General features: G+C 51.7%; 1 protein-coding gene across 5 annotated transcripts; it reads left to right on the plus strand.

Annotated features, from left to right (window-relative positions):
• The first annotated feature begins 416 nt into the window (after positions 1 to 416).
• rgl3a (ral guanine nucleotide dissociation stimulator-like 3a) lies at positions 417 to 21,547 on the plus strand. 5 transcript variants are annotated; one of them, XM_056587061.1, is made up of 19 exons: positions 417 to 605; positions 936 to 1,062; positions 1,864 to 2,110; positions 7,242 to 7,564; positions 9,398 to 9,442; positions 10,201 to 10,370; positions 11,099 to 11,250; positions 11,638 to 11,958; positions 13,132 to 13,235; positions 13,692 to 13,776; positions 14,815 to 14,892; positions 15,344 to 15,418; positions 15,677 to 15,709; positions 15,854 to 15,975; positions 16,516 to 16,611; positions 17,472 to 17,622; positions 18,486 to 18,716; positions 19,281 to 19,395; positions 20,467 to 21,547. In XM_056587061.1, the coding sequence occupies exons 3-19, from the start codon at positions 1,931 to 1,933 to the stop codon at positions 20,604 to 20,606; spliced, it is 2,421 nt and encodes an 806-aa protein (XP_056443036.1). In that variant the 5' UTR covers positions 417 to 605; positions 936 to 1,062; positions 1,864 to 1,930; the 3' UTR covers positions 20,607 to 21,547. The 5 variants fall into 5 exon arrangements, with proteins under 5 accessions (XP_056443036.1, XP_056443035.1, XP_056443037.1 ...); XM_056587060.1 differs by having other exon boundaries at positions 417 to 1,062; XM_056587062.1 differs by having other exon boundaries at positions 417 to 1,043.
• Positions 21,548 to 21,830: the final 283 nt, after the last annotated feature.

A 21,830-nucleotide genomic window follows, 5' to 3' on the forward strand; every position in this document is an offset into this window, starting at 1 on the left:
TATTAACAGACAGGAGCTGAAAGGTAGCAGGCCTCAGACCTGCTATCACGCGTCAGAAGGCCTATTGTGTAGGAAGGCATAATAGACTGTGTTTTTTTACTGACGTCAGTAATGTCTGACACAACATCCAAACAGCAATAACACAATTAAGTGGTGTCGTCCGGGGTAACGTTTCACCTGATGACGAACCGGTAAGATTTTTCTGATCACCAACTTTACTTCAGTATTTTGAGAAACAAAAGAAAAAAGAAAAAACGATAAATTGATATGAAACGTTTTGAATTGAGTTGGAGTATTATTTTCAATGTAAATAAAGTAAAAATAAATTGATGTTTTTAGTCGAGGCTTTAGATTGGGTGTGTATTTAATTGTCCGGTACCTACGTCACGTTGAGTGATTGACCAATCAGAGTCACTACGTGCACCTGTACGCAGTTTGAATCTCTCGCTCTGTCCCAGTAAACCAGACTGGATTTATCGTCATAGTTTATCCTTATTATAATGTTCTCTGCCTCGGCGCCAGAATGTAAAGTAAAACATTAAAGATTAATTTAGAGACGGCAGCTTGATTGTACCCAGAAAAGGACAATTCTCATCGCAGTGAAGGTACGAGCTGTCCGCATCAAACCAACACATCTCCCATTTACTGAAGTCATCATCAAGCCCAACTCTGATTATTATGTACAAATATCAAACACCACGAAGAAACAAACAAGGCCATTGACGGCGGAAGATTACTCAGGAATCCTGTTTATACTTTGAAGTCCCGGTAGAGAAAGAAAACAAATGTCCTGTTGGTTTATTGAGATAAAGAGAGCACTGAAGTGTAATGATGCGACCTGACATAATGATAATCAAATGGGGCAGAGAGCCGAAATGGGAGGAGGACATTCCAACACAAACGCACGAATCCCCATCCACCACACAAAACAATAGGGCTGCTCAGCGGGAGACGTGTCAGTGTCTGGCCGCCGGTCCGACTGTCAGGACTATCCCCTTGAGAAACTGGTCTGTCGCTTAATGGCGTTCAACAGGACTTACAAGGTGCAACCAAAGAAATAAGGTGAAATATAGCCAGGCCTAACTGAATGATATTGTGTTTTTGTTTGCTTTAGTTTAAATTATTGTTATCAGAGTAATATCTGCTCTTATGGTGTCAGCTAGGTTATAGGGAGGCTTAATTGAAGTTTGGAAAATACTAATTGGTTGAAGACTGCTTTATTATCAGTAGTGGGCCTGTGAAAAATACCTCATGATTTTTGTGGTTACATTAGGACCTTTTATACAATATATTATACAATACAGTCCACTGTGTGTTTTGCTTGAGTAGCAAGTTAAAGAAAAGGATTTCCTCTTCTGAAATAACCGGTTGTGTTGCATTTCTTCCACTGACTGACGCTGTCGAACCCTAGTCCCAATGATGGTGATACTGAACGCAGACTTAACATTGTAGAAATGTTTGTCACCATGTGGATAACAGCTGCTGCATTGTGGGGTGGTGCGTGCTAACTGGAAAACACAACCAGCCCCTTCACGCAGAATCTAGTTCACGTCCAAATTAGGTCATTTACCAGAAACCTCTAGACTAGAGAAACAGGACGCTGTTTGTCTCTGCCTGGCAAATCAAGTCACAAGTCGCAATATCATGTTCGCCTTTCATTGAATTAAGTTCAATTTAGTTGTAAATTAAAAGTTAAAACCATTAATTTAATGGCAGTTAAATTATGAGTAGTTTTATGAAGTTATTAATACTTTTAACTTGAATTTACAGCAAAGTTTAAACGTAAACAATTAATAATTAAAACATTTATGAATAATTTGAACGGCATTGCTCATCATCTTCACCCTCCTCTTCCTCTGCCAGACTGGAGCGGTGACCATGGAGACGGTTTAGCCCCCTCCGACCGGCCCCTGGACCCCCGGTGGGGGACATGCGGCCCTACCAGGCCCTCTGCGACCCCGAGGGCCGTCGGGGCCCCTGGGGGCTGAGGGCGCGGGTGCGCCGGCTGCTCTGCCTGACCGCGGCCCAGCAGGGGGACGCCCGTCTGGACCCCCAGCCCGGCGTCTGGCTGAAGAGCTTCCAGAGCCTCGACTGCGACGCACACGCACAGGTGGGTCCTGAACCGCTTCTCATGCTCCGCCATGTTGGAGCCACCGTGAGTCCACTGCTCCTCCATGTTGGATCCACCATGAGCCACTGCTCCTCATGCTCCACCATGTTGGAGCCACAGTGAGTCCACTGCTCCTCATGCTCCTCCATGTTGGAGCCACAGTGAGTCCACTGCTCCTCATGCTCCTCCATGTTGGAGCCACAGTGAGTCCACTGCTCCTCATGCTCCTCCATGTTGGAGCCACAGTGAGTCCACTGCTCCTCCATGTTGGAGCCACAGTGAGTCCACTGCTCCTCATGCTCCTCCATGTTGGAGCCACAGTGAGTCCACTGCTCCTCCATGTTGGAGCCACAGTGAGTTCACTGCTCCTCATGCTCCTCCATGTTGGAGCCACAGTGAGTCCACTGCTCCTCATGCTCCTCTATATTGAACATGCTCCTCCATTTTGGATCCAGAGGAGCTCTGAGCCGCGCCTCCATGTTGGATCCACCTTTTGAACGTGAGCCACTGCTCCTCCAGATTGGATCCAGAGGAGCTTAAAGGTGACCTGTTATACCACCAGGTGGGAGTGGGATCAGCCGTTACAAGCCGTTTTGAAAATCGCCCTCTTCTGACATCACAAGTGGGCGTGTCCACCTAGATCTAGTTGGAGCACACATCTAGTTGGACGCGCCCACTTGTGATGTCAGAAGGGGCAGATTCAACGGCTAATCACACTCACTCCTGTAGATCTTTTCAGGCTGCACTTGAAAATAAGAATTTTGTTCTTAATTTGCTTGCCTGGGTAAACAAAGGTTAATAATGATAAATAAACACCTGGTGATGTAATATTTCACCTTTAACCTCTGCTGGACCAAGAGGAAGGGCTTCGGGGTGTCACCTGGGTGGCAGGCCTGAGGGTGGGTTTGTGGTATCGTTCTTTTGAAGGATGTCCTTGTGTTGACGTCACCGCCTGTCATAAACGGGCCACGAGTCACCGGGTCACCTGATATCACTCGGATCATATCGTCATACTTTTTGGATTTGATATGATTTGTGGAGTGGCAGGCACATCCCACCCCAGTATATTGTCTTTGAACAGGGGAGTATCACGCTTTGGGGAAGTCATACCTGGATGACCTGGTGAATCATTCACCGCTCGGTCAACAGCGTCATAAACCCCCTCATCTCACCGTAAAGCTAACCGTCATGATGATAGGGTGGTGATCGTCATCAGACTCCACTGGCATGCTTTCTCCTCCCGTCGGCCTCCTGCCGTCGTAAATAACAGTTTAATAGTCTTGACTTACCTGGTTAAGTTGAGGTGAAAGACATTTACATTTATTTGGAGGTTTTTAGCAGACACTTTTATCCAAAGGGACTTACAATAAGTGCATTTGTCGGAAGAGAAACAACAATATATCGCTGTCGGTACAGTAAAGGATGTTCTTAAAAACAAGTGCCAAGAATGAATAATCACTAGGTTAACCCATTCCCTCTATACAACAGAGATAGCTAGGATAAGATGCTACACAATGCTATGTAGTATTTTTAATTGCCAGGACGTACAACATACAATAAGTGCAGGGGGGGGGGGGAGAGTCTGAACAAGTGAGTCTTGAGTCTTTTGCGGAAGCTAGTTACAGAAACATGAACTGACAGTGACTCTACCAGTTATTCTCACTGACCCATTATATTCAAATTCTGTCTGATAATGATTTATTTATTTGTAGATATTTTGATTATACTTTTTAACTAATATAGCTATTTTCACAATCTAAATATATGTATGATGTTGAATTCTGTAACTTTTATCAGAAGTTAGATGCTTTTATTCCACTGATTATACTTTTTAAATAGAGCCTTTGGGCAATAACAAACAGGCTGCTTTGATCCAAATGAAGCTTAGTTTAAAACTCGGGGAGGAAAATGTGGGAAGTTTGGTGATCGCTCGCCAATAGTTTCCACGGTAATCCCCCGCATCAGCACCCAGCCATGTGTGTAATCAGTTTAATGAAGGCCGATCGCCTGGCTGTCATTATCGCTTAGTTTCCATGGAGATACTGTCACAGGGATGAGACTTGTTACCCAGGACCTCTCATTAGCAGACAGACAAGTGTCTCATTTTCTCTTTGCAAAGAATCTCTGCCTAATTACAAGCAGTGGCCCAGATTAGAAAGCACCAGGCCTGTTCCGAGCATCAGCGAATCAAAGCTTTAACACACGGGGTTGGATGTTCAGGTCAATTGTATTAGTATAGCCCTTAATCCCAGGTACTGTCTCAAAGTGCTTCACGGTCTGGATGTTTATGCCCCCCCCCCCCCTTACCCTAGCCCCCCAGTGGGCAAGAGAGAACTCCCTTAATTAGCAAGGAAGGAATCTAGAGAAGGAAGGCAGAGTGGGGGATCCCTCCTTCAGAGTGGAGGATCCCTCCTTCAGAGTGGGGGGTCCCTCCTTCAGAGTGGGGGGTCCCTCCTTCAGAGTGGGGGGTCCCTCCTTCAGAGTGGGGGATCCCTCCTTCAGAGTGGGGGATCCCTCCTTCAGAGTGGGGGGATCCCTCCTTCAGAGTGGGGGATCCCTCCTTCAGAGTGGGGGGGTCCCTCCTTCAGAGTGGGGGATCCCTCCTTCAGAGTGGGGGGGTCCCTCCTTCAGAGTGGGGGGATCCCTCCTTCAGAGGGGGGGTCCCTCCTTCAGAGTGGGGGACCCCTCCTTCAGAGTGGGGGGTCCCTCCTTCAGAGTGGGGGGATCCCTCCTTCAGAGTGGGGGATCCCTCCTTCAGGGATGATCAGGAGTGCAATGCGTGCCATCATTGACAGAAAGACAGACAGACAAAACATTTCAAACCGATGATGGGGTGCTGGCCAGATGTTGGGACCAGACGAACAAAATGTTTTTTGTTTTTTTTCGAACCAAATGGTAGCATCTAGTAGGCCTGATGTATTGATACATAGATAGATAAGATAGATAGATAACAACTTTATAAATCCTTTATTAATTTGTTGCAACAGCACAGCAGCAGTGGAAAACACAGGATAAGATGCAAACAATCAAAGTACTAATGTTACTATTGATGCTGCCTCGCATTGTGCACGCTGAAGGGATGCATGAGGAAGCCATCCAACCTGTTTTCCGGTATTTACTTTTTTCCCACACCCTCATGGGTGACCTGCAGAGTAATCTCAGTCTGGAGGAGTCAGGTCCTCCATGTGAATCACAGCCTGCGCAGAGCATGTGTTACATGCACGGAGCCAGGATTTACTAATCGGCTTGTCCTGATTGGTAGAAGGCCAACCATGGGATCTTTCTTACTGCGGCACTTGATTCTTGAAGTGAGTCAATAAATACACGTCATTATTCCACCCCGGCGGTTCGCCTGGGACGTCCAGATCACTGGCCTCTCTCACCCTGCAGCGGAGGGACGTGAGAGCTGAAGTTTGAAGCACCGCCCACTAGGGGCGTGATTCGTCCGCTTCAGAACCCCAAGCATCAATCGGGGATTTTCTTTTCCTCGACCGCGATCCAAACTTGTCATTCTGTCGGTCAGTTTCCTTATGTCTGGCCGGCAACCGGTCAGGAATTTGTCAGCCTCGCTGTTTATGTGTGTATGTGAGTTTGTTTTAATGAAAATGGATGAAGTCACGCGAGAGGAACGGCGCTCAGGACCTGAACTCCCCTAGTCCACTTGTAGTCCACCTGGAGCCTTTCTAGTCCACCTGGAGCCTCTCTAGACCCTCTCTGGTCTACCTATAGTCCACCTGGTGAACGAGCACCTTGTTTCTTAAATGGATTATTCTGAGGTCCGAGCCGGTCTGTTTTCATGGAGACGCGTCTTCCTGATCTTGTAGAAGGATCCGTGCGCCTCTCCGCGCTCAGCCATGGGGAAATGGCACTTGTCAATGGTGAGTTTGTTTGTTATTAACAGGAAATGGTCGAATTAATATTTGTTTGTGAATAATATATTATCTTTTTGAAGAAATGAAGACAATAATTGTCAACAACTGATCTTAAGAACTATTGGAAACGCGCTTTGAAAAGTTTGATCATGGAGGTAAACTGCGAGTCTTTGCTTGGCGCCTAATCGTTAATGATAATGTTTATGATACTTATGATGATAAGCCATTAACACTCGTTCCTTTTGGGATCGTTCATGTTGTGGTCACGTTTAGTTTGTAAATCAAACTGATTTGTTTTTCGTGTACAAACTATGCAAACTTGTTTACCGGCTGCTTAATGCGATCCTGCTGTGTTTTGTATAATGGTCTGACTCATCACCAACACACTCATCACAACACACATCACTCATCCTCAACACACTCGGTACCAACACACTCATCACAACACGCTTTAAATGACGGCTGCACAACCTGTCATCATGCAGGTTAATCATTATCTCGTCTCGTCTCCCTACATCGCGATGACATGCCTCAGGTTGGATCTAAAAACTCCCTTGACGCACAAGTCTGAACTTCAACCGTCTCTCCTTGAGAAGACGTCCCTTCGTCTGAAGTATTGTCATTTAGTGCTAAGCCAACTCCCTCCTGAAACGAGGTTCATGCTGAGATGCAGAATTGCACCAAAATATTTACTGTAGGCCTACAATATAACACGATAACTGGACGATATATTCTCACCCCATATGTCACGCGCTCTGTCGTCACTATCGCAGGGATATGTCACGTTGTCTCAGTAGTGCGGTGCTTCTCAAACTCTTTCAAGTGGATGCTCTTAAGATATTTTTTCAGCTGAGAAATAAAATGAACATAGATAATGTGTGCGTTCTATTTGGCAGTGTGAACATGAACATTAAAAGGGTGTGAATACTCTTCATGCAACTGTTTGCTGATGTCTCCCCTCAATAGAAGCACAACGCCAGGGGAGGGTCAGAGCAGGTAGAGGGGACCCCCTACAGGGGAGGGTCAGAGCAGGTAGAGGGGACCCCCTACAGGGGAGGGTCAGAGCAGGTAGAGGGGACCCCCTCCAGGGTCAGAGCAGGTAGAGGGGACCCCCTCCAGGGTCAGAGCATGTAGAGGTGACCCCCTACAGGGGAGGGTCAGAGCATGTAGAGGTGACCCCCTCCCTGGGAAATCACATCTGGGCGTCTCACTCCTGATCTGTCTCACCCTGGTTCTGACCCCCCCCCCCCCCCCCCCAGGACCCGGTGCAGGAGTGGGGAGAGGAGGTGGAGGACGGGGCGGTGTTCGGCGTCACTCTGCGACGGGAGCCGGTGGAGCCGGACCCCCCGGAGGGCCCCCAGACCCCCGGGACCCCCCCCGGGACCCCCGCGACCCCCCCCGGGTCGGGGTTCATCCAGTACCACACGGTGAAGGTGCGGCGGCTGAAGGCGGCGTCCCTGGAGCGGCTGGTGGACCACCTGCTGGACCCGGAGCACCGCGAGGCCGACTTCCCCCGCGTGTTCCTGGCCACGTACCGGGCCTTCACCTCGGCCAGCGGCCTCATAGAGCTGCTCTTCAAGAGGTGAGGACCCCCCCCCCCCCCTAACCCTCATAGAGCTGCTCTTCAAGAGGTGAGGACCCCCCCCCCCCCAGACCCTAACCCTCATAGAGCTGCTCTTCAAGAGGTGAGGACCCCCCCCCCCCCCCAGACCCTAACCCTCATAGAGCTGCTCTTCAAGAGGTGAGGACCCCCCCCCCCCCCCCCCCAGACCCTAACCCTCATAGAGCTGCTCTTCAAGAGGTGAGGACCCCCCCCCAAGACCCTCATAGAGCTGCTCTTCAAGAGGTGAGGACCCCCCCCCCTAACCCTCATAGAGCTGCTCTTCAAGAGGTGAGGACCCCCCCCTAACCCTCATAACCCTCTGATTATCGACTTATCGTGCAGGCCTACTGTTGACAATTGTGTTATTTGTTTTGTGTGTGTGTGTGTGTGTGTGTATATATGTACACATACACATACGCACGCACGAGCACCCACGCACACATACTTATTTCCTTTTGCCTGATTTAATAAGCCAGCATTGCCTGCAACGTCAGTTTTGTCTCACAAGAGCTTTGAAATGTTTGTGAAATGCAATGTGTGAAGAATCGACTTCGTTAAGCCCGCATCCGAAATTCAGTACGCTATTCTTATCTAATCGGCTCCAGGTTTGAGTGAGATGCTTTGTGCTTATCTTATGATTCGTGCTTATCTTAAACCGTTGACCTCTGGAATGTCACTTTGAAGTGGTAGTCTAGATTAAAGATTGCTTGCATGCATTTCTTAAATGGGCACTTGAAATCTTAACATAAATGAAAGGATGCTTTGTTGCTTTAACTTAACCCATGCTACCGTACCTACTTAATCCTTATTATGGCTTAACCAATACAAGTTAAATGGTAAATGGACTGCATTTACATTCACCCTTTCCTGCACACATTCACACACCGACGTTGGAGTCAGCCACGCAGGGCGACAGCCAGCTCGTCAGGAGCAGTCAGGGTGAGGCGTCTCGCTCAGGCACACCTCGACACTCCAGGGATTGAACTAGCAACCTTCCGATTATCAGCCAACCCGCTCTACCTCCTGATCCACGTGCCACCCCAAAGTGGTCTGTAGTTTGACCTTTTCTGTCCTGTTTGTGTTCTCCAAGGCGTCGTACCAACGCGATACATTATGAGACAAACGGTTGTCCGCTCCAACATGTTGTCAAACACACGCCCTCATATCTGGGCTGCGGGAGATGGCTTCTCTTCCTGCTCTGATGGACAGTGGAGCAGACTTCCTTCGTCCTTGCTCACAGGATGCACTCTGCTGCAGGAAACACAAGATACAGAAAAATATTACATAACATAACGTGTATGTTGTACGTCCTTGCATTTAATAACGTACTTAGCATTGTGTAGCATCTTACCCTAGCTATCTTTTGTTGAATATAGGGAATGGGTTAACCTAGCGATTGTTATTGCTGTGGGCACTTGGTTCAATGAACATTTGTTTTCATCAGAACTCTAGTCATTGTTTACTTTCCAAGTTATCAAAACCAAATAATTCAGTCATACAATTTGCAGATTGCAATGATCTAATTTACGCGTGCGTGCGTGTGCGTGCGTGTGCGTGCGTGCGTGTGGGTGCGTGCGTGCGTGCGTGTGTGCGCACGCGGGTACAGCCCTAGTCCTTGACCGAGCTCTCCTCCCCAGCTGAAGGACACTTCTGCAGGGTGCGACTCTGAGGCAGGGGGGGGCCTTGAGGCTGGGTCTCTCCTCTCACAGGACGCTGTCCTTCACTGCGAGGCCATCAGGCCTGCTGCTATGTTTGTGTTCCTCGGATCATATTCTAGGGTGTTGATATTTGTTTGTTTGCTGCCCTCCCCAGGGATGACTCCAGAGCCTACCCCGAGGGCGACACCAGCCCCAGGAGGTGAGTTCTAGACGCGGTTAACGGTTCTATATGCTGTAGTTCCTCCATCACTGACTGACTGTCTGCTATAGGATGTGCCAGACGTATACAAGAGATTGAAGCAATTTAGTTAGAATTAGGACAAATTATTCCCTTACGCTTCCTTAACTTTTAATGGTCAAAGTATCCTCCAGCCTCCAAAGCTTTTTCTCTCGGCAGTAGCCCCTGTGTTTATCTGTGGTAAACCCTGTACGGTACCCCCTGCGTTGGTCTGTGGTAGACCCTATTTGTCCATGGTAGCCCCTGTGTTTGTCTGTGGTAGTCCCTGTACGGTAGCCCCTGTGTTTGTCCGTAGTAAACCCTGTACGGTAGCCCCTGTGTTTGTCCGTAGTAAACCCTGTACGGTAGCCCCTGTGTTTGTCCGTGGTAGTCCCTGTATGGTAGCCCCTGTGTTTGTCTCTGGTAAACCCTGTACGGTAGCCCCTGTGTTTGTCCTTGGTAAACCCTGTACGGTAGGTAGCCCCTGTGTTTGTCCGTGGTAGCCCCTGTACGGTAGCCCCTGTGTGTGTCCGTGGTAAACCCTGTACGGTAGCCCCTGTGTTTGTCTGTGGTAAACCCTGTACGGTAGGTAGCCCCTGTGTTTGTCTCTGGTAAACCCTGTACGGTAGCCCCTGTGTTTGTCCGTGGTAAACCCTGTACGGTAGCCCCTGTGTTTGTCCGTGGTAAACCCTGTACGGTAGCCCCCTGTGTTTGTAACCGAGTCCCCCGTTGCTCCGCAGCACGCTGGGCCCGGTGGTCCGTCTCTGGCTGGACGAGTTCCGGGAGGACCTGTGCGAGCCCCCCCTGCACCCGGCCCTGCGGCAGCTCAGCATCCAGCTGAGGCACCGCCTCCGCTTCCGGCGCCTGGCGCAGTCCACCGAGTCGCTGCTGCGGCGCTTCCAGGAGCAGAGTGAGTGAGAGAACGGAAGGTCGCCGGTTCGATCCCCGGCTCCACCTAAGCCGAGTGTCGAGGTGTCCCTGACCGCCTCACCCTGACTGCTCGACCGGGGCTGTGCTGAGCTGTGTCTGGTTCCTAAACGGAACTGCATTTATTCAGCGCTTTTCTAACCGGTGGCCGCTCAACGCGCTTTACAATACTGCCTCACATTCAACCGTTCATACACACATTCACACACTGACGGCGGAGTCGACCACGCAGGGCGACAGCCAGCTGGTCAGGAGCAGTCGGGGTGAGGCGTCTCGCTCAGGGACACCTCCACACTCAGCTAGGAGGAGCCGGGGATCGGACCGTCAACCTTCAGGTTACCAGCCGACCCGCTCCACCTCCTGAGCCACAATGGCGCCCTTCTTGTGTTAAACCTTCATTGAACCGAGAGAGACGAGGCCTGAGGCCGGCAGCAGCATGAACAACAAACACTACGCATATCTAGACAGAAAACACGAAGGAAACACGCACAACACGTAGAGGTATGAGGAAGGCGTCATTCGAAAGGGAAATTACTAAGACTCTTGGTAATTGAATCATGAATCTTAGTAATGTGGCGGTAACCATTCTGGTAAACACGGCCTCACTGAGTCACCGCTGCCTGCCAGGAGGTATTAGAGGATTATTCGCCTCTTCTCCTTTTTGTGACGTTTCTTTTGTCTCCGCTCACCTCGTTCAACCTGCCGTCTCAGACGCAGACAAGGAGGCGGAGAAACCGGAGGCCCACGGCCCTGGGGGGGGCCCTGGGGGGGGCCCGGACAGACCCGCCCACCTGGAAGAGGGGCTCGGCTTCATGGAGTTTTCCCAGAAGGAAGTGGCGGAGCAGCTCACCCGATTGGACGCTGTAGGTGTCACTCATCAGCTACTGAATAAGAATCAAGGCTCACTTGTTGTGTTCACACCCCTCTACGCACTTATTGTACGTTGTACGTCCTGGCACTTAAAAATAGCACCTTGCGTTGTGTAGCATCTTATCCTAGCTGTCTCTGTTGTATACGGGGAATGGGTTAACCTAGTGATGGTTAGTGCTTGGCACTCGGTTCTATGATAATCCTTACTCTACCCACAGAGATATATTATTGTTTCTCTTTCTTCTGACGAATGTACTTATTGTAAGTCGCTCTGGATAAAGGCTTCGTCTGAATGTAAAGGGTGGGGCTGAGCGTTGGGGTTTCTCTCTGTGTCTCCTCCCCTCACCCTAACCCTGCGCCGTCCTCCTCCTCCCGTCCAGGCGCTCTTCGTCCGCGTCGTGCCGTTCCACTGCCTGGGCTGCGTCTGGTCGCAGCGGGACAAGAAGGAGAACCGCGGCCTGGCGCCCAGCGTGCGCGCCACCATCGCCCAGTTCAACGCCGTCACCAACCGGGTCATCACCTCGCTGCTCTGCCCGCACGGCGCCGCCGGCCCCGCCTCCCCCGCGCCCTCGTCCTCCTCCCCCGTCCCTCCCCCCTCCTCCCCCGTCCCTCCCCCCTCCTCCCCCGGCTCCCCCCGTCTCTCCCACAGCAGCGTGGGCGCCCGGGCGCTGGTCATCGAGCGCTGGATCGCCATCGCACAGGTCAGTGTCATGTTTCAACCATTCCTCGAATAAAAAAAGAGATAGCTAGGATAAGATGCTACATGATGCTAAGTAGTATTTTTTCAAATGCAAAGATGCAACAGACAATAAGTGCGTACATAAGTGCCAGGACGTATAACATACAATAATGCCGCTTTTCCACTGCATGGTACCAGCTCGACACGACTCGACTCGACTCGACTCAGCTCGCATTTTTTGCGTTTCCACCGCGATCTAGTACCTCAAGTGGCTGCTTTTTCTAGTACCGCCTCGCTCTAGGTTCCAAGCGGCTGAGCCGATACTAAAAGGTGACGTCGGCAGACGGCCGGCCACTGATTGGCCAGAGAGTGTGACGAAGTCACGAGAGCGACATGGCAACCATGCTGGTAACAGCCATAGCAGCGCCGCAGCCAACATATTCCACTTCTTCAACATGCCAGCTAATAATACGAACACGAATACCATCGCATCGATGTTCTCCATTGTTGTTATGTGGGTTCTGTCCATGTGTGGGTTACGTAGGTGTTGTTTGCGTCGCGTACAAAAATACGTCACGGCCCTTTCGCGCAGCCGACCCCGCCCACGTCCCGGAGGTACTATTTGCGGTGGAAAAGCACCCGCGCTGCTACCGAGTCGTGTCGTGTCGAGTTGTGTCGTGTCGAGTCGAGCTACATGTGCGGTGGAAAAGCGGCATAAGTGTGTGGGGGGGGGGGGGGGCTCTGCAGAGTCTAGGTGAAGTTGTATTTTTAGTTGTATTTTTAGTGGTCGCTTTAAACCCACAAATGCCTGACAGTTGGGAGACTAAATCAGGCACCGATTTGCAAACATGTAAATGTCGTTGGCTTCCCACCGGCTGACGGAGGGGATGGTGGGAGCGCATCTCCATACCTCCTCCTCCCCCCGCCTGCACTCTCAAGGAGAGTGTGTGTGTGTGTGTGTGTGTGTGTGTGTGTGTGTGTGTGTGTGTGTGTGTGTGTGTGTGTGTGTGTGTGTGTGTGTGTGTCAAAAACTTTTAAACTATTGCTGCTGATGCATCTCTGAGACTCCATCCTGACCTCTAGCCGTGGGGGTCGTGACCTCTGGGTTCTGACCTCTAGCGGTTTGGGGGGGGTCGTGACCTCTGACCTCTCGCCCCCTGTGGGTCCTGACCTCTGACCTGTTGTCTCTCTCCAGGAGTGCCGTCAGCTGAGGAACTTCTCGTCCCTGAGGGCGATCCTCTCGGCGCTGCAGTCCAACGCCGTCTACCGGCTGAAGAAGACCTGGGGGGCCGTCAGCAGGTCAGACACACACACACACACACACACACACACACACACACACACACACACACACACACACACACACACACACACACACACACACACACACACACACACACACACACACACACACACACACACACACACACACACACACACACACACACACACACACACACACACACCCCCACACCCTCTTTTCCGACTTCATTTCTTATCACATCATCTGTGAACAACTTTAAAAGAAACCTTAAAGCATTCCTTATTGTTTTGGTTTTTCATTGTATTAAGCACCTAGTTTTGCAATTTTGCACGATAGGTGCTCTAAATCAAATCAAAGTTTATTTATAGTTATTTAATAATGTATAATTTATTATTGATTTTATAGATCACTGAATTCTGTAACGATAATACTGTCTTGGTTGATTTGGTGTTAAAAAAACAACAATGAACCGAATCCCATTCTGCTTTCAGGGAGAGCATGGCGAGCTTCGAGCTCCTGTGCACGACCTTCCCTGACGACAACTGCATGGTGACGGGACGAGAGATCCTCACCGAGGTAAGACACCGACCACAGCCGGGTAAACCCTCCAGACACCAGCTTCAGATCAGCTTCAGATTCAGAAGGTCCAGAGTGTAAACATGAGGTGGTTGCAGGATGAAATGAATGAATGAATGAATGTGAATTCAATCTAGTTATTTATACAAAATGTGAATGTAAAATTAGGTCATAACTCACAGGTAAAGGTTACTTCACATTGAACGCTATTGTTCATTGGGTTCCTTTCCCACGTCAATAAAATAATCACACATGGTTGAAGTGAACCCGTGTATCTGCAAACACGCGTTGCAATGTCCGCTCTGTGAAAGGGGACGATAACTGACTGCACCAAGGTTGATTTTCCGGGCTTTTAGCCTCCGAATGAATCAGTCTAAACAATCTCACTGGGGCATCTTTGTCACCATGGATACTAAACGTGATCCATAGTGGTCAACTGCGTTCATAAACCTATAATTATTGCGATCTATTGTATGTATTGATGTATCATCTTGGGGCATCGGCGTGGACATGGTCCAGAGCCGGTGGTCCGTTCTGCTCCACAGAACATCCTCTCTGGATGCGTTGGGGTTTGCTTTGCCCACAGCTGCCTGTCTGTGTACATTAGAGGAGCACGTATGTACTCAACAGAAGGAAAAATACCTGGGGCAGAACATGTCCCTGGTGCCTTTGTTACAGAGATGTAATGCTAGATCCGTTTGTGTTCATTAGTCCTGCATGAACGGCTTTCAATGACTCGATTGGCGTGTGGCAACAGCGAAAACATTAAGGGATGAATCATTAATCCTTGGAAGAAGGCATGTAACGTAAGAGTGTGTTGTTTAAACAACCAATCATAGGAAGGCTTGAGATTAGTGCACCAGGTGTTGAGTTGTTATTGGACCCCAGGTAGGAATCAGAAGTTAAAGGTTGAGTGTGTAGAATTTGGTGGAAGCTAACAGAGGCGGCCATGGTTCTAGTGGCATGGTTCTAGAACAGTTACTACCTGGGTCAGCTTGCTATGAATGGTAACAGCGTTTGTATTTGTGTGTTTTGAAGGAAGGACATCACGACGAGGACCACGCCAGCACGCTGCCCAAGTCCGCCAAACTCGGCCAAACTTCATCCAAACAAACGGTAGGTTCAACTTCCACCTTGAGTTTCTGTCGCTATCAGCAGGACGGCGCACTTCCCCATTTTCGAGGAAACTCACCCAGAATGTCGTTTCCATTTGCCTCTTCGCTCCAGCTCAGAGCTGACGTCCAGTTCCCCCCCAGCTGAGTCAGCCTGTCTCACTCACTAAGGGAACCAGGCAGTGGGCCAGTCCCTCGTGCTTTTAGATCCCAACACGCCCATCGATCGTCTGCTTGAATGTGCCTATTTTAGAACGCTACCATCACATGACTTTGTTTTGTAAAATCCCCAACATCAACATCTTCTATGGAAAATGAGTCGGAAAGAGAAAACTCGACCAAAAAGCATGAGAGAGAGAGAGTGTGAGAGAGGTCAAGAGAGAGAGAGAGAGAGAGAGAGAGAGGTCAAGCACAGCATAGGTTTTAAATAAAGTGTGTGTTTGTGTGTGTCTCAGGGCAGTGTCCCCTACCTGGGTACCTTCCTGACGGTCCTCACCATGTTGGACACAGCGCTGACCGACAACGTGCAGGTCAGTCAGCACACACCCTGCGCTCTGTTTAGCATCAACATTGCAACGTGTGTGTTCTGACAAATGTACTTGAACTCTGTCTCAGTCTCTTTCTCTGTCTCTTTCTCTTATTTGCTCAGTCTCTTTCTCTCTCCGTCTTTCTGTTTCTGTTCATATTGTACCTTTTTTTTTTACCTATAATAATCTCTTAACTTTAAAGTAGTGTTTTACGGTTCGATACAAACTTCCATACCTTGTTGTTCCTCTTGTTTCCCAAAGGACGACCTCATCAACTTTGAGAAGCGCAGACGGGTGAGTAGCGCCACCCAGTGGTGTCATCAGTTATTAACGCCCGTTATTATAATGAACCTGATGTAGAACAGGAGCCATCATCAACACCAACCATCCCCCCTCCTGTATACGTTTGGTTGCATTCATGACCTTTCTCTGTTCCAGGAGTTTGACATCATCTCCCAGATCCACCAGCTGCAGGCGTCCTGCTCCCACTACAGCTTCCCAGTCCACGCCCCGATCGACGCCTGGCTACAGGAACACGCGCTGCTCACCGACCAGGAGAGGTGAGTCCCCCACGTCGACCTGCTCATCTCCGTGTCTCCATGACGACGTGTGGACAGCTGTGGTCTAACCCTGTGGGGCGGCACGTGGCTCAGGAGGCGGAGCGGGTTGACTGGTAACCGGAAGGTTGCTGGTTCTATCCCCGGCTCCTCCTAGCTGAGTGTCGAGGTGTCCCTGAGCGAGACGCCTCACCCTGACCGCTGCTGACAACGCCGTCATGTGTAAATGAGTGAATGTTAGGGAATATTGTACAGCGCTTTGATTGGCCACTGGTTAAAGAAGCTTATAAATACAGTCATTTAAATACATTTACCATTTCTACCACGTGACCTAACCCTGTACCATGTGACCTAACCTTGTGCCATGTGACCTAACCTTGTGCCATGTGACCTAACCTTGTGCCATGTGACCTAACCTTGTGCCATGTGACCTAACCTTGTGCCATGTGACCTAACCTTGTGCCATGTGACCTAACCTTGTGCCATGTGACCTTACCTTGTACCATGTGACCTAACCTTGTACCATGTGACCCCCGCCTGCAGCTACGACCTGTCCCGGTCGCTGGAGCCCCCCGTGGACCCCTGCCCCTCCTCGCCCAGCTCCTGGAGCCACCGCCTGCTCAACAAGAAGTTCACCTCGTGAGTCCCAGATGAAGCCTCCTCCTCCTCCTCCTCCTCCTCCTCCTCCTCCTCCTCCTCCTCCTCCTCCTCCTCCTCCTCCTCCTCCTCCTCCTCCTCCTCCTCCTCCTCCTCCTCCTCCTCCTCCTCCTCCTCATAGTTCAAGGAGTCACAGACGTTAGACCGTACTGGGGGTCATAGGAAACCACTGAATGATAATGTTGTATTATCATTCAATCCCCCCCCCCTCTCACCACCCTCACCCTCTCACCACCCTACCACTCACCCTCTCCTCACCCTCTCCTCACCCTCACCCTGCCCCCTCACCCACTCACCCTCTCCTCACCCTCACCATACCCTCTCACCCCCTCACCCTCTCACCCCCTCACCCTCTCCTCACCCTCTCCTCACCCTCACCCTACCCTCTCACCTCCTCACCCTCTCCTCACCCTCTCACCCTCTCCTCACCCTCACCCCCTCACCCTCTCCTCACCCTCTCCTCACCCCCTCACCCTCTCCTCACCCCCTCTCCCTCTCCTCACCCTCCCCTCACCCCCTCACCCTCTCCTCACCCTCTCCTCACCCTCTCACCCCCTCACCCTCTCCTCACCCCCTCACCCTCTCCTCACCCCCTCACCCTCTCCTCACCCCCTCACCCTCTCCTCACCCTCGCCCTCCCCACTCACCCTCTCCCTCTCCTCTCCCTCTCCTCACCCTCTCCTCACCCCCTCACCCTCTCCTCACCCTCTCCCTCTCCTCTCCCTCTCCTCACCCTCCCCACTCACCCTCTCCTCACCCTCTCCTCACCCTCACCCTCTCCTCACCCCCTCTCCCTCTCCTCACCCTCGCCCTCCCCCCTCACCCTCTCCTCTCCTCTCCAGGCTGCGGGGGGCCGGTGAGACCTCCTCCGGCAGGAAGGCGCAGGCGGACCAGATCAGCGTGTCGTCGTCGGGGTCCAGCAGCTCTGAGACGGAGGACCCCTCCAGCCCCCCCCTCGCGCCCCCCCCAGCGGTGCTCCGACTCAAGCTCAAGGTCTGCGGCCCTCATGATGGGTTAACCTAGTGATGGTTAGCGCTTGGCACTGGGCTCTATGAACAACCTTACTGTACCGATATATTGTTGTTTGTCTTTCTTCTGATAAACAGTTATTGTACGTTGCCTTGGATGTAAGTGTCTGCTGAACCCCTTAATGTTAACGTAACTCCATCTGTCTACTGTGCTGTTACTTCTACTCTCTCTATTATTCCTTTGGAGCATTTTGTAACGACTGGTGTGAAAGGCCCTATAAAAGTTATTATCATGACTTATTTACCCCCCATGGTGCGCTCACACCAAAGCAAAGGTGTTTTTGAAGCACATTTAAAGACAAAGTAAAGAAAATGCTTGAATAGATTCAGATAGAATGAATGCAAATCTCTCTTCAGCATCGTGGATGACGGGGCGCGGATCCTACTTCTTCTACTACCCGCGCGATCGACACACATTCACCGCAATTGCGTGTTAGGGTTTAGGTTAGTTCCAATATTCAACCTCTGCGTGAAATTCTCTTGAAGCTGTGACATGAATTCCTGTGAGCGTTGAGACCTGAGCACCGTCCTCTGAGTCGTGTGTCTCCGGATGCTGACATGAACCCCCAGACACCCCGTCGCTGGGTTCTCTCACCTCACAGTCACAGCGGGGGTCGTCTCGGCCAGAGAGAACCTCGTTCTTCACGCGAAGGTTTGCGCTTGCGGTTCGCGTGTTCAAATCCTGTGACCCATGGAGACGCCGCCCTGCCTGCCGTTGCCGTGAACGCGTCTCCATGACGACCCCTCCTCCTCCTCAGACCCTGACGACTCGTCCTCCTCTGCCCCCCCCAAACTAACCCTAACCCTAACCCCCCCCTCTCCTCTCAGACACTGTCCGGCTCGCTGCACAACGTGGCCGAGGACTTCTTCTCCTCCTCCAGCTCCCCGGGCTCCTCCCTCTCCTCCTGCTCCTCCCACCCCGACCTGAGCTCTGGGGGCCTCGAGGCCCCGGGCCCCCGCTCCCCCCGGCCCGTCTATAACCAGCAGGGGGCGGACTCCTGCATCGTCCGGGTCAGCGTGGAGGACGGCAACAACGGGAACATCTACAAGAGCATCCTGGTGAGCCCGGCACCGACGGCGGCCGTTATTTCCCCAACACACCGTAGATAGGGGGTCTGATACACACTCTACACTACACACACACACACACACTGCAGATAGGGGCTCTGATACAGACTCTAAACACTACACACACACCGCAGATAGGGGGTCTGATACACACTCTAAACACTACACACACACACCGCAGATAGGGGGTCTGATACGCACTATACATTTGGGCGACGCCTTAAATGTTCAAGCCGATCAGATTAAATACCAACCTCGTCTCACTCTTCACCACTCACTCTCTCACTCTCTTACTTAAGGCACTCTTACTGAATCTGGCCGGAGGTGAAGCAAAAAACTCTCCTCTAAAAGAGCTGTGTTTGGTTTTACCATCATTATTAGCCTGTCTGTTTTTATCCATCAGTAGATTGCTACGCTACACTACGCTACACTACGCTACGCTACGCTACGCTACGCTACACTACGCTACGCTATACTTTCTTCGTCATTGACTAAAACCAAAGCGTGAAGTCTAGCGATCAGGACAGTGAGGTTAACATCATGTCCCCCCCTCAGCTGACCAGCCAGGACCACACGGCCCACGTGATCCAGCGGGCTCTGGAGAAACACAACATGGAGACCTACAGCAGCCAGGACTTCAGCCTCACCCAGCTGCTGACCCCCGACAAAGGTAGGGAGACCACACCCCCACGATGACTGGTTCACCGACCGCCTGAGACCGGTTCACCGACCGCCTGAGACCGGTTCACCGACCGCCTGAGACCGGTTCACCGACCGCCTGAGACCGGTTCACCGACCGTCTGAGACCGGTTCACCGACCGCCTGAGACCGGTTCACCGACCGCCTGAGACCGGTTCACCGACCATCTGAGACCGGTTCACTAGCCACCTGAGACCGGTTCACTAGCCACCTGAGACCGGTTCACTAGCCACCTGAGACCGGTTCACTAGCCACCTGAGACCGGTTCACTAGCCACCTGAGACCGGTTCACTAGCCACCTGAGACCGGTTCACCAGCCACCTGAGACCGGTTCACTAGCCACCTGAGTTCACTAGCCGCCTGAGACCGGTTCACTAGCCGCCTGAGACCGGTTCACCAGCCGCCTGAGACCGGTTCACTAGCCACCTGAGGCCGGTTCACTAGCCGCCTGAGACCGGTTCACTAGCCACCTGAGACCGGTTCACCAGCCACCTGAGACCGGTTCACTAGCCACCTGAGACCGGTTCACTAGCCGCCTGAGACCGGTTCACTAGCCACCTGAGGCCTGCTGTGAGGCAGATGGATCCAGCAGCTCTCTGCAAGGGCTGCACCATATTAGAAGAAAATCGTATAGCGATATTTTGTCTAAGTATTACGATATGACGAAAACGTTTTTTTCGACGACTAGCAGAGGCTGTCTTCGACTGCTTTAGTTGTCTGATCATAAACTGATCCAACATGTACAGTGATTGGTGGTTCGCTATGCATGCAGAGCCTCCAAAGTCACTCCCTAGCAACAAACTGTATCCAAGAACTCTTCAATCTGAGTCAATTGTTATAAAGGAAAATAATAAAATGTATATATATATTTTATGTCGCACATCCAGCGGTATGAATATCGTACATGCGCCTAGCGCGATTCTGATACGAAAAGATATATCTTGCAGCCCTACTCTCTGCTGTCTCCGTTGTGAAGACATCAGCTCTGACGTCCACAGTCTGGATCCTAGAGACTAATATTCCCCCCTCTCCCCCTCCCCAGAGCTCCTCATCCCGGAGAAGGCCAACGTCTTCTACGCCATGAGCACCACCGCCAACTACGACTTTGTGCTCAGGCAGCGCTGGAAGACCCCCAGCCGCCCGCTGTGCAGCTCCTCCAGTGCCGAGGCTCACCCCAAGTGAACAGCGCCCCCGCCTGGCCGGGGGCGCACATGACACTCCGAGGACGGCGTGCTGTTGGTTGAACCCCACCTGTTGAAGTCCTCCCAGGACCGTCGGAAGGGCAAGACGCAGGCGGAGAGCGACTGAAGCCATTTGCATCGGAGGAGTATCGACGGCGCTTTGACAGTCAAATTCTGACGGACCTAACGTCTACAGCGCTGCGCTGAAGGAAGCAGGATCTGACCTCGATGGAGCGTTGTAGAGGTGGTTCTGGGCGTACTGGAGAGACCAGACCCTGTGACGGAGGGTGCATATGAATAGAGTGAGACTGAGACTCCAGGCTGGGGCGTCACAGTCCAACAGAACCCTCTAGGGGGCTGTGATGGAACTCGCCCCCCCCCCCCCAGAGACGACTCTATTCAGCCCTCTGGACGTTCAGAGGGAACAAGCTCTACCGCCGTGTTGGCTTGTTCCCGAGGGCCGCAGCCGACAGATGTCTGGTCTCTCTCTGGGCTGACTGGTCTCTTTCGGGGGCTGACTGGTCTCTCTCTGGACTGACTGGTCTCTCTCTGGACTGACTGGTCTCTCTCTGGACTGACTGGTCTCTCTCTGGACTGACTGGTCTCTCTCTGGACTGACTGGTCTCTTTCGGGGGCTGACTGGTCTCTCTCTCTGGGGGCTAACTGGTCTCTCTCTGGAGGCTGACTGGTCTCTCTCTGGGGGCTGACTGGTCTCTCTCTCTGAGGGCTAACTGGTCTCTCTCTGGAGGCTGACTGGTCTCTCTCTGGGGGCTGACTGGTCTCTCTCTCTGGGGGCTAACTGGTCTCTCTCTTGGGGGCTGACTGGTCTCTCTCTTGGGGGCTGACTGGTGTCTCTCTCTGGGGGCTGACTGGTGTCTCTCTCTGGGGGCTGACTGGTCTCTCTCTCTGGGGGCTGACTGGTCTCTCTCTCTGGGGGCTGACTGGTCTCTCTCTCTGGGGGCTGACTGTTCTCTCTCTCTGGGGGCTGACTGGTCTCTCTCTCTGGGGGCTGACTGGTCTCTCTCTGGGGGTTGACTGGTCTCTCTGGGGGCTGACTGGTCTCTCTGGGGGCTGACTGGTCTCTCTCTGGGGGCTGACTGGTCTCTCTCTGGGGGCTGACTGGTCTCTCTCTCTGGGGGCTGACTGGTCTCTCTCTCTGGGGGCTGACTGGTCTCTCTCTCTGGGGGGCTGACTGGTCTCTCTCTCTGGGGGCTGACTGGTCTCT

This window comes from Gadus chalcogrammus, chromosome 3, assembly GCF_026213295.1.
Source record: "Gadus chalcogrammus isolate NIFS_2021 chromosome 3, NIFS_Gcha_1.0, whole genome shotgun sequence".
In the NCBI taxonomy this organism is placed as follows: Eukaryota; Metazoa; Chordata; class Actinopteri; order Gadiformes; family Gadidae; genus Gadus; species Gadus chalcogrammus.